Below are 12,013 nucleotides of genomic sequence, written 5' to 3'. Positions count from 1 at the left end.
CTACTGGGTGATAATGTAGATACCACAAAGAAAAACACACAAACTATAATTGACGCAAGTAAGGAGGTTGGTCTAGAAGTAAACACAGAGAAATTTAAGTATATGTAGCTGTCTCGTCACCAAAATGCAGGGCAGAATCATGACATAAAGATAGGAAACAGATATTTTGAAAGTGTGGCACAGTTCAGATATTTAGGAGCAAAAATAACAGATCGAAACCTGATTCAGGAGGAAATTAAGAGGAGATTGAACTCGGGTAATGCTTGCTACCATTCAGTCCAGAACCTTTTGTCTTCTCGTCTGCTGCCCAACAACATAAAAATTAGAATACACAAAATTATAATTTTGCCTGTGGTTCTGTATAGGTGTGAAACTGGGTCTCTGGCATTAAGGGAGGAACATAGATTGAGGGTGTCTGTGAACAGGGTGTTGAGAATATTTGGACCGAAGAGGGATGAAGTGACAGGATGTTGGAGAAAACTGCATAATGAGGAGCTTCATAATTTGTACTCTTCTCCAAGTATAATTAGAATGATCAAGTCAAGGAGGATGAGGAGGGCAGTGCCTGTAGCACGAATGAAGGAGAAGAGGAATGCATATATGATATTGGTGGTAAAGCCAGAAGGAAAGAGACCACTGGGAAGACCAAGGCGTAGGTGGGTGGAAAATATTAAAATGGATCTTAGAGAGATATGAAGGGCTGGTATGGATTGGGCTGGTCTGGCTCAGGATAGGGAACTGTGGGCGGCTCTTGTGAACACGGTAATGAACCTTCGGGTTCCGCAAAATGCTGGGAAATTCTTGAGTAGCTGCAGATTTGGCGGCTCCTCGAGAAGGGCTCAGCTCCATAAGTAAATAAGTAAGTAAGACAGAATTTTAAGCATTTAAGAAGTTATAACTCGAATAAGATTCGATTTCATGGCATTTTATATACAAACCCAGCACGCTAACACATTCAAACTTTACTCATGTATTGTGAAAGCAAGCGCATATGGCCGGCACATTATATTAACAACAGAAGATTTGCAGAAATATAAATCTGTGCACTATGAAAGTGCATTTTATGAATTATGTCCAGAACACCTTTTACATACGAGTATAATGCAAATTTACTGCATATATTTGAGAATAGTCAACCCAGTTGCCTGCAGACTCATATCTTAAATTATGACTGAAAAATCCTTCAACAAATACCTCTTTAGAAGCAAGTCAAATTGATGTCAAGTCATGTAAATAAACAGAGGAAGAGAAAACAAACAAATACTGCAACGAAGCAAGAAAAAAGAAAAATTAGGTCGACTAGACTGACTCGGCTGACGGACGGACAGATAGACAGAAAAAAGACTGACAGACAGATGGACAGACAGATTGGCAGGAGGATATACAGATAGTCGGAGGGGACAGACAGACAGGAGAGGACACGACAAGATAGATAGATAGATAGATAGATAGATAGATAGATAGATAGATAGATAGATAGATAGATAGAATTCAATGCTTGCCGGGATAAATTACTGTGGCGTGCCGCCTAAAAGCCAGAATATCTGAGTCACAGCGGACGTCCATTTTTAGGCAACGGCTGGGTATCCAATGTTCTGTATCGCTGTCGGGGTGACAATGACACGCGACAATGCATACATAACAAACGTTACCACGCAAGTGAAGAAGCCAGTATTAGTGTAGTTCCCGCGGCAAGGAATACACCAGCGACCGGTGCATAGATCACGTGGAACGGAACCCTAGAAGAAGGTGTCTTCTAGGCCGTCCAACTGTCCGTTATAGCAGACCAGGACAGAAGTCAGACGAAACACAGAAATGACTGGGACACATAGGTTAGAGGAGAATTGAGAACAGGTGAGAACAGAACAGAGGCGAACGGAGCAGAGCTGAGAGCAGAAAAAACTAGCTCAGCTAAGCACCAGAAAACGACAGACCTTCCAGGTGGCATCGCCTAGGAGACGTGATTTCTGAGTGATTGTAGTTGTAACTGTAAACGACTTATCCAATAAACAGCTTCGCCTAATCCTGAACCCATTACTTTCTTGTCGCGCTACCAGGACACGTGACATATGTTAAAATATAACGAAGATTTACATCAGTTGATTTGTAATATTCTGAACACAACATCCCTTCTACTTGTCCCCTGTACTCGCGTTCTTATGTGAGAACCAGCATTCAATGATGAACATTTTACGAGATTGTATTTACAGGCAAATATTTGTCGATTCTTTCCCCCTGAACCCTCAATGGATGATAGAAGAGGAATTCTGTATCTCAGAGGAAGGTAATAGATTCACTTTTATTCCTTTTTCTCTCTGAAATATGGAGATTTGTAAAATGTAATATCCGAAAAAGGAAAGATGAAAAGAACTTTATGGCATCGATTTCCATGGGGTAAAACCTGATTATTTCTTCGAAATATATGAAAAATATATTTCTGCTCTCTTAAGAGATCCGAAGGGTTATATTCTTTTTTGATATACAGAATCGGTACAAATTGTCAATGTCGTGGATTAACCTTGACACTCCTTTCAAAGTATTTGAAGAAATTTCAATTTGCATTTGCTACTAACGGATTTCATATTGCCGAGAGTTGCGAAATGTTGGCCCAGTCCAAGTCTCTCCTCAACATCAGACATGATAATAGGAATAAAAGTAGTCCATTCGGTTTTAGTTTCTTACTTCGTGCAAGCTCCACATTTACATATATTTACTGAAATTCGTTTTTCATTTTACATTTTTAAACGGTATTGCACATTGATTTACTGCAGGTACAAGCCCATTGTTACAACGAGGAAACCTATATATTCTGTACGAACAGTTTCACAGCATTTTCACAATTATAAGAGTGGTGTCGACCTGTTGTATGAGAAGAATATGTAAGATTACATCTGTCAAAATTAGCTTATAGGAGTCTCTGCTTGAAGAAATTAAGCACAGAAACAGACCATTATATTCCCAACAGTGTATATTTCTTAGTAATCACCACAAAATCTAACGAAATGTCTGAAAGAAAATGGACGTCATGATTTATTTCCAGAACTTCTTGTACTTTATTTTATTTTACTGGGTTTATTACTGTTTTTTGACCGAGTTGTTCATAAATCACGAATTTGCTTCGAAAGCCTGAACTGCATCAATAGTCAATATATTCTACACTCAGAAACATTTGTATTTAAAATTAAAAAGAAACTGAAATTGCGACTCTTATCAGTTCAGAGGATACCGGCGGTAGACTAATTGATTGAGGCAACAAGGCTACAAGCTAGAAGGTTGATGATTCGATTCCCTTTAAGATCATTGAATTTTTCAATTGACCTAATTATTCCAGCCTCACTATGGTCATGGAGGACGGCTAAGCCTCTTAAGAGAAATGAGTACCAGCCATCTTCTTTCGGGTAAAGAGCGGCCGGCGAGTAAGGCTGACATATTCACCGCCATCTGTGAGCGGACTGTCTTGGGAAAATGTGGGAGCCTCAACATCCCACAACACTATGGGCCTCCACGGACTGTTACAGAGAGAGCTTCACCTTTATCAGTTCAGTTACATATACGATGAACAGAGAAACTGTATTTGCTTAAATTTTTACTGAAAATTCAATAGGTAAACAAGGTTATTTTGCCAGAGATACGGAGAACATGGCGCCAAAACGTCCATTTATCTACATTTAGTGCCGAGATAGGAATATATGGAGCTCCAATTCCAGTCTTCGAAATGTATTCACAGCTCGTGCTTAATTTGCCAGTGGTAAACTTTTACTTTGCCCGTCACTGTAGCCGAGCGGTCTAACGCATGTACTGTCTTAGCTCGCTTGGAAACCGGGACCGTGGGTTCGAATCCCACTCAGGGCATGGATGTTTGTGTGTGTTTTTCTGTGTTTGTGTACAGGTAGAGGTCTTGCAACGAGCTGATCACTCGCCCAAGGAGTCCTACCGAATGTGTAAGATCTAGAAAAACCGAAGTGAACGGAGAAGTTCATGGAGGTAGGCCTAAGCCCACTGGGGCTGTAGTGTCAAGGAAAAAAAACCTGTACCTTAGCAGGTTACGGTAGCCGAGCGGTCTAAACATGCACTGTCTTCGTTCGCTCGGAAGCCGGGATCGTGGGTTCGAATCCCACTCAGGGCATGGATGTTTGTGTGTGGTTTTTCTGTGTTTGTGTACAGGTAGAGGCCTTGCGACGAGCTGATCACCCGCCCAAGGAGTCCTACCGTATGTCTAAGATCTAGTAAAACATAAGTGAAACGGAGAGTTTCATAGAGGTAGGCCTAGGCCCAAATGAGGGCTGTAGCGCCAATGGAAAAAAAAACTTTACTTTACCTTCATATCTGGCTAAATTTAAAATATGAATTTAATATCAGCTGTGAATAACGCCACCTTCTTGTAGGTGGCGCCGTGTAAATATTACGTAAACCAGTCGGCTGGTGGCTCAGTCTACAGCCCCTACTCACGCTGATTCCTCGCCCGCGGATCTTTATACCTTGAAGATGTATGAGATACATTTCTCTGAAACGTCGCTTTACACAATATCTACACGGCGCCACATGCCACAAGACGGCATTCTTCATATTCACCGCAGTGGAAACCTCAAATCTTACTTAATATCACCTGTTAATTGAAGAAAATCAAAAATAATTATATGAAATGAAGTTCTGCAATCCTCTTAAGAGCACCCGATTTGAAGCTAATCCTGCTGAAGAGAGCTCTGAACAAATGAAAAGAGATAGTGTGTTCACGAAGAAGGATACATTGTGGGGATGCAGGTACTTCCTCCGCTCCGGTTTCGAGAGGAACGCATCTTAGAAAGCAATAAAAGCAAACTCTTTTTACATTCTCTCTTAATTTCCTCTTCCGCTTAGGTGCAGGCTTTCAAGCAACGCTTTAAGCGTTTATATGTAATTGAACGAAATTCATTTTGAACAAACTTTGAGCTGAAGATTCATATCATCAGGATATTACTCCGTGCAATCCGGTGAAAATCTAACCAACATTCAGAGGAACACACTACCTCAATCTTCAAAGTCGAGGGGTGAGCTAAATCTGCCTGCTTCAAGCTGGGTTCCTGCTGGACATATCTGCAGCACTAAATTCGGGGATGTTCATCAAGAAAGTAGGACGACTTTCACCAGATTACAAATTCTTACGTCTTCATAGTCACTGCTGTGAGAAACTCGTATCCAAAACACTTTGAACATCGCTAGTATATGTATGTCTCTATCTGGACTGCAGTCTGCAAGCAAACTATACCGACCGAACAACCGCAGCTTGTCGACGAAGTTAGTGCCAACTTTTGCGGAAGTTTTCACGTGGTTAGTGCAACGGATCTCCACGGAATGTATTTTCGGTTTTCTAGATCAGAGCAGCAATTTCCTTTAAATAGCTCCTCAATTGTCCTCATGAGTCTGATTGGACGCCGTTCCAGACCCACTACTTCTCAGAAAATGTGGTAGCACCGGGAATCGAACCCGGGAACTTGGGATCTGTAGACAGGATCTCTACCACCAAACCACAGTGGTGGTCATGGATATGGAAATCTGATGCAGATATTGTTAAAAAAAGGAGCTCTGTTTAAATATCGGATTATGGTATAATAATATGTATTATATGAATGTATAAGGGGTGGGCCTTCTCGGCCCTTGCACCGCGACCTACAGTGGTCTATTGTGCTTCCATGTCTAAAGTTACAGGCTACTGCTGTCGGAGGAATATGCTTGCCGTGTTTAGTCATTTCTATTACGAGCTGGGCTAACTTTACATTCCAGTCACGCGAGGTGTAAATTTTGAGGATGCAGCAAACATGAATTCATGTGCTGCAAATTCCATTTCTATTCGTTTATATGTATATACCACATACACTGTATACTCTGTAAACTTATTGGCATAGCTCGATTATTGCATGATGGCACGAACCTGCGCGAAGGAAGGGGAAACAGGACAGCTGAGTAAGTAAGCCACTCCAAAGCATAAACGAAATGCCAGCAGCAAAATGAACTGGTAGTCGTGTTCACACGCGTATACGTTATGGGCAATGTTTAAAATCCTGTGTTGTACGTGCGGGAACACCAGTCAAAGCATGAACTATTTGTTGCGTCATATGCACTGCTTTGGCATGCTATAGAGTACTGGGCAAAGTGTTGCAACGGTGAAAGAAGAACCGATTATGATACACAATGCTTTGTAAAACTACTTAATTCCATCAAGCATAATCCTTTTCGAGAAACTAACAGTTACTCAGCTAGTCTATAGATTGCCTTGCTTTTATGGGCTCAGAACTGTGTTGGCTTGTTCACAAGATCTTGCCACTGGAATCTGTTCTGGGCCAGATAAATCCGGTCCACCCCTTTCCCACTATACTATAAGATCCATTTTAATATTATTTTTACATCTACGACTATGTTTTCTAAGTGTCTTTTCGGGCCGCGCCATAGCTCAAGCGGTTAGTCTCTGGGTTCCCATCGCGGCGGCCCGGGGTTCGATCCCGGGTCTGGTCAAGTGGGATTTGTCGTGGACAAAGTGGCGCTGGGGCAGGTTTTCTCCGAGTACTTCGGTTTCCCCTGCCAATCTTCATTCCACCAATTGCTCCACAATCACCCCCACCTATCATCTGGGACTGGTACAATAGGCCAGAAGTGGCCGCAGTACAAGGAACTTAGTTCCACCCCGTTAGCAATAAAAAAGTGTCTTCTCAGGTTTTCCAGCCCAAATTCTGTACGACTTCCTCATAGCTCTCTTGTTTACCATACATCTCAACCATCTGGTTGTGCTTCATTTGATCGCTCAAACATTATTCGATGAAAAATATAAATAAAATCTCCTGATTACAAAATTGTCTACAACCTCCTGTTACTATGCCCCCCTTCCTTCTCAGGTTCAACTATTCTCCTCGGCTTTATGTTCTGTAAGGCCTTAACATGAGGACGAGGAACAAAGTTTCTTATTCATACACGAAATAGGTAAAATTTTAGGTATATGATTTACATGTTCATAAATAGAAGACGAGACAAGAATGCCTTCTTGTGGGGTGTGGTGCCGTGTAGATATTCTATAAACAGACATTTCTGATGAACATATCGCCTCCATCTTCAGGATAGAAAAAAAAAAGAAAAATTCGCCATCGAGGAACCAACGTGAGCAGGTGGCTTCAGACATTCCTCCGAAACGTCGGTTAATACAATATCTAAACGGCGCTACATCCCAGAAGACAACATTCTTCATAGTCATGCCATGAAAACCTCAAATCTTATACAGGCTCTTTCAGGTTTATGGTTTTAGGCAGAAGAATAGAAGATTCTAAAATTAATGGCAACAAAAGTTCGTCGGATTTAACCTACTGTCAGGTTCTTCGTGAATATAATTTATTTCTTACTGCCGTCTCCAAATATATCTAAAATTTTCATATCTTTACAGGATTCTTTTTGCACTAATCCACTTCTAACGCTGATCTCCAACTAGTGCCGAAGTCAAGAAAAATGGATCTATACGTCCACTCTCCCATACGTCTTCATGGCCTAGTGCTGAATTAGTGAAGCACAGGGATAAATTTACCCTTTTTACCTTTTTAATCCACTTTGAATTTTATTTAGAGCAATGGGTCTCAGCGGTTTTCTCCCAACCTATAAGTCTCTCACGCATTTCTTTAATTAAGATTCGAGACGTGGAGGTAATCACTTTCCCCTACCCACACACCTCATACAACTTTGCAGTAATTGCCGAATCCTGCTATGCTGGTAATACACCACCAAAAGCACTTCCCAACTACTGTCTCCCGAAAGTCAATTTCATTATAAGGTTTGAAGCAAAATAGAGTCGAGTTTCCAGCATCATACATTACACACCCATTCCCCTTCTATTCAGCTCGCTTCCTGGGAATCCCCTAATTTATTGCCCTTACAAAAGAAATGGTTTAAAAGCATAACTTCTTTTCGACATAAGAGCACAGTATTCTGGTATATGCCGTCCTGTAATTTGGTAGATGGATACTGTACCTTTCTCTAGAAACCTGCTGCTTCTGTCTCCTTCTGCTCTGAAGGCAGAAGAAGCAGGTTTCATCCAAAATATCGACATCCATCTACCAAACTATACGGTGTCGTAGGGCATAATTTTTATGCCTCAGCAAGAATATGGTTTCGAGTTAACCGCACTCCCAATCTTTGCAGCTGTATCCCGCACCCTTGATCAAGAACTCCTCGCCAAAAAGGGGAAAGAGAACGATGCCCGTCAGGTAATTGAAGGTCCAAATTACAAAATGTCTACTCTACATGAATGTCCAATATTTCATATGCATTCATGAATATTCAACTAGATGTTGACTGATTTACCTTCCGTCGATAACTCGAATTGGTACTGAAGGGATCGCCACGGTAACATCACATTTAACAGACTGGGTTTCGTTGAGGAAGACGAGATTAATGGCAGTTCTGAAGTACAGATTATTCATAATGAGAATACGGGACAAGTCTGTATAAGTTAAACTCCATTAAAACACGACGAAAATCATGGCGTTCTTTTTTTTTTAATTAGTGCCATCATACAAGCATGACAGCAATTTCCTCAACGGATCGAGCCACTTAATTTCGCTGCTAATTATATTCTTTGAAATCTTATTATAAAATTTCCACTTTAACATCGGTACAGAAAGTTTTCAAATGCATAAGAAACTGGATCTCACTGAAATCTGAACAACTTATGACTGAAGTGTACCATCTTCTGGGATTTCTAAAATTTCCATCCCGTTGTGTGAGTATAATTAATGAAACAAAATCCACCGTTAACTCAACTATAATTTATTAACTTATGTTCCCCTACATGTTTCGACCCTTATAGGATCATCCTCAGGTGTTGTGATTTACATACATAGACTTAAAATTAAGAATTAAAAATTAATTTTACTAATTTTTAAAATTAATTTAAAAGTGTTGAATGCTGTATTAAACTTAATGTCTGTTGCTGTAGTTAGCAGTTATAATATGAATGTACATAGAAAGTAGTCATTTTAAGCATACGTATGTAAATATGAACACATGCTTTATAATTCAATAAAGAAAATGTGTATATTACAACACCTCAGGATGATCCTAAAAGGGTCGAAACATGTAGTGGAACTTCTTAAGTTAATAAATTATACTTGCATTGACAGTGGAATTTGTATTAGTTATCTTCTGGGATATAACGCCGTGTAGTCCGTTAAGTCAATCGACATTTCGGAGGAACATACCGCCTCCATCTTCAGAATCAAACAATATGCCAAGCAAGAAACACACGTGAAAGCAGGTGGGAAACTCCGCTGTCAGAACCTCAAATCGTACGAAAGAGGCTTACATTTTATAAAGGTTAAACAGGGTTAAATCTGATAAAAATTTTCGTGAACCCAACAGTCAGAAACAGGGAAAATTTTAATTTAATTTCAATTTTAAGAAAAATTAATGTCAAACACAAGGACGGAATTGGCATTTGCTGTATCAGACTTTGCGACCACTGGGGTCGTGGGTTCTAATCCTACCCCTGGCACGGATATATGGCGCTTTCTTCCCTAGGTTTGTGTCCTCTTGCGTAGGTAGAGGTCTCAAGATGGAACGTTCTCCCGTCCAAGGGGACATAACAATTCTCTAAGAGATTCACAGTATCCGAAGTCAGTTCTGAATTAAGAACATAATCCATAAAAGAACAAAAAGAGGAAACATCCGCGTCTGTGAAGTTTTGGCTATGTTTTCATTAATACAAAAACTACGTGATTCTAGCGTCTGTATGTGCAAACATCGAATGTGAAACGATTAACCGTTTTCCATAAGAAGAGTAAATAATCGTTTTTGTATTCAGTCCTGAACTGTGCATAATTTTGGAATTAATGATTATAAGTAAATAAAAAGCCGCCATTCTTAATACGAGCAATAAATATCTCTCAAACTTGAACAGATTAAGGGTTGTTTATACATACTGTATCGGCTGTAGACCGAACAAATACGCTTCTGTCAGAACTGGACACAAAAATAATACCGCGCTTGACAAATGCCTGAAATGTGCAGTTAGCGAAAAGGAGTTTCGTTAACCGAAATGGCTTCAGATTACACAGGAAAATTGTGATCATCATCATCATCATCGTGATCGTCATCATTATCATCGTTATCATTATCATCATCGTCATCATCGTTGTCGTCATTATCTTCGTTATCGTTATCATCATCGTTGTGGTCGTCCAAGTCATGTACATTTACGTACGTTTTAACATATCCGCCAAGATCGTTAAGAAATCCGCCATTGATAGTCGTACGTACGTAATCCTTCCAACCGCACTACCGCCCTGGGGTCGACTCAGCCTTTAACAGAAATGAATACCAGAAATCTTCCTGGGGGTAAAAATGCGGCCGGCGCATAGACTAACAACGCCTTCTCTGATCCGATTTTCTAGAAAACGTGCGAGCCTCGACGTCTCACAACCACATGGGCCTCCAAGGCATGTCACAGGCCTCACCTTTATCTCAATTTCATTTTTATTTGGAGCATATGCAAAGAACTAGGAAAATGTTATTTGTATGCATTTAATTCAAAATTTAAACGAAATTAAAAATATAATATTTTATATTGCTTACTTATGGATCTGACCCCTTGTTGAGGAGCAGCGAGTTCTGCTGCTACTCAAGAATTTTCAAGCATTTTATGGAACCCGAAGGTTCATTGCCGTGTTCACAAGAGCCCTTCATTGGTCCTTATCCTGAGGCAGACAAATCCAATTCATACCATCCTATCTTCCCGTTGAGCTCTTTCCTTCTGGTTTCCCCACCAATATCATATATGCATTTCTCTTCTCTCTCATTCGTGCTACATGCCCTGCCCACCTCATCCTCCTTGTTTTGAGCATTCATAATATTTTATATACATTCATAAAATTTTAATTTTAATGATCTGAAACTAGATTTTCTCAAGTTTATTTACTTCAAATTCTTCACATTACTTTTTATCAAAATGTAACAATTTGGACCTTCGTCTAACATATTAACTGACTGGTGGACAGTCTTAGTAACTGACAAAATCTACTTAATTTATTGAATTGACTGATAGAGTATACAATCTTCCAATATCTGCAAGCATTTCGTACAGAATAGAAAAATTAAACACGAAAAAGAACTAAAATCTTGCTTTCGTACAGTGTACACCAGACTACAAATATAAATTAATTTCTGCCAATGTACTTACTGCTCTGTGATATCCATGTTTCTCGCGGACGGACACCGCTGATCCTTGTCACCGACTTCACATATCAATTGAACACAAACACGTGCAAGATGTGTGCATTGACAGCCTTGAATCTTACTGACATAGGTCGATCCATATGTACAGTAATACGACAAAGTTAACTTCTACAAAAGCTAAAGACTGCACTGCAACTGCGAACTCTGCTACAGACAATTAATCAGAGGTTTAAACGTCCAATAAACAGTTAAGTTCCCCTTATAGGAAAGAAATATCAATTATATAAATAAATATTAATGATATATACCATGATGCGTTTTAAACTTTGTGTTACTTGTCAAAAGTATGATACATATCATGGTTATGTTCGAACTAAGAACAAAATTACAGTCTTTATAAAATTCGATTACATTTCAAGAAAATTCCTTGTTACTCAGAAAGGTAAAGACAATTGAATGCGAGATTTATTTATTAGACAAAATTCCTGCGCCATTAATTCTGCAATGATGATAATGTTTGCGAAGAGTTGTTCGTGACGCTAGGAACTGCCGCATTCGACGGTCTGTCCGCATCGGCAGTAGTAAGTCGACTGAGCAGTCGCTCCGGTTCCGCAGACTATGCGCCCCCACCGCCCACTTTTCGTACACTCGGCCCAATAATTTCCCTTTCCTGTCTGCGAGAAACGACTGTGAAGGGATGTTACTTCAGCCCCTCCCACATATCTTATTATGGAAGGAAAGAATATTATAATACGATTTAAATGCCTGTAAAAAACTTGCTAAGCAAATTCACGTAGCAAAGTCCTTATTGAGAAGCTGATAGTCGTTC

The 12,013-nt window shown here is 39.9% G+C and overlaps 1 protein-coding gene across 1 annotated transcript in view; it reads right to left on the bottom strand.

The window, feature by feature from the left end:
• LOC111874324 (neuropeptide SIFamide receptor) overlaps window positions 1-11,787 on the bottom strand; it is a 94,349-nt gene extending 82,562 nt beyond the window's left edge. Inside the window, exon 1 of the mRNA XM_023869718.2 lies at window positions 11,189-11,787. Coding sequence (XP_023725486.1) covers window positions 11,189-11,205 — 17 coding nt within the window. The 5' untranslated portion in view covers window positions 11,206-11,787. The remainder of the gene's footprint in view (window positions 1-11,188) is intronic.
• Window positions 11,788-12,013: the final 226 nt, after the last annotated feature.

Source organism: Cryptotermes secundus, unplaced genomic scaffold (genome assembly GCF_002891405.2).
Source record: "Cryptotermes secundus unplaced genomic scaffold, Csec_1.0 scaffold2323, whole genome shotgun sequence".
Classification (NCBI taxonomy): domain Eukaryota; kingdom Metazoa; phylum Arthropoda; class Insecta; order Blattodea; family Kalotermitidae; genus Cryptotermes; species Cryptotermes secundus.
Note: the sequence above shows the minus strand (reverse complement) of the source record. Positions and strands in the feature narration are given on the sequence as shown.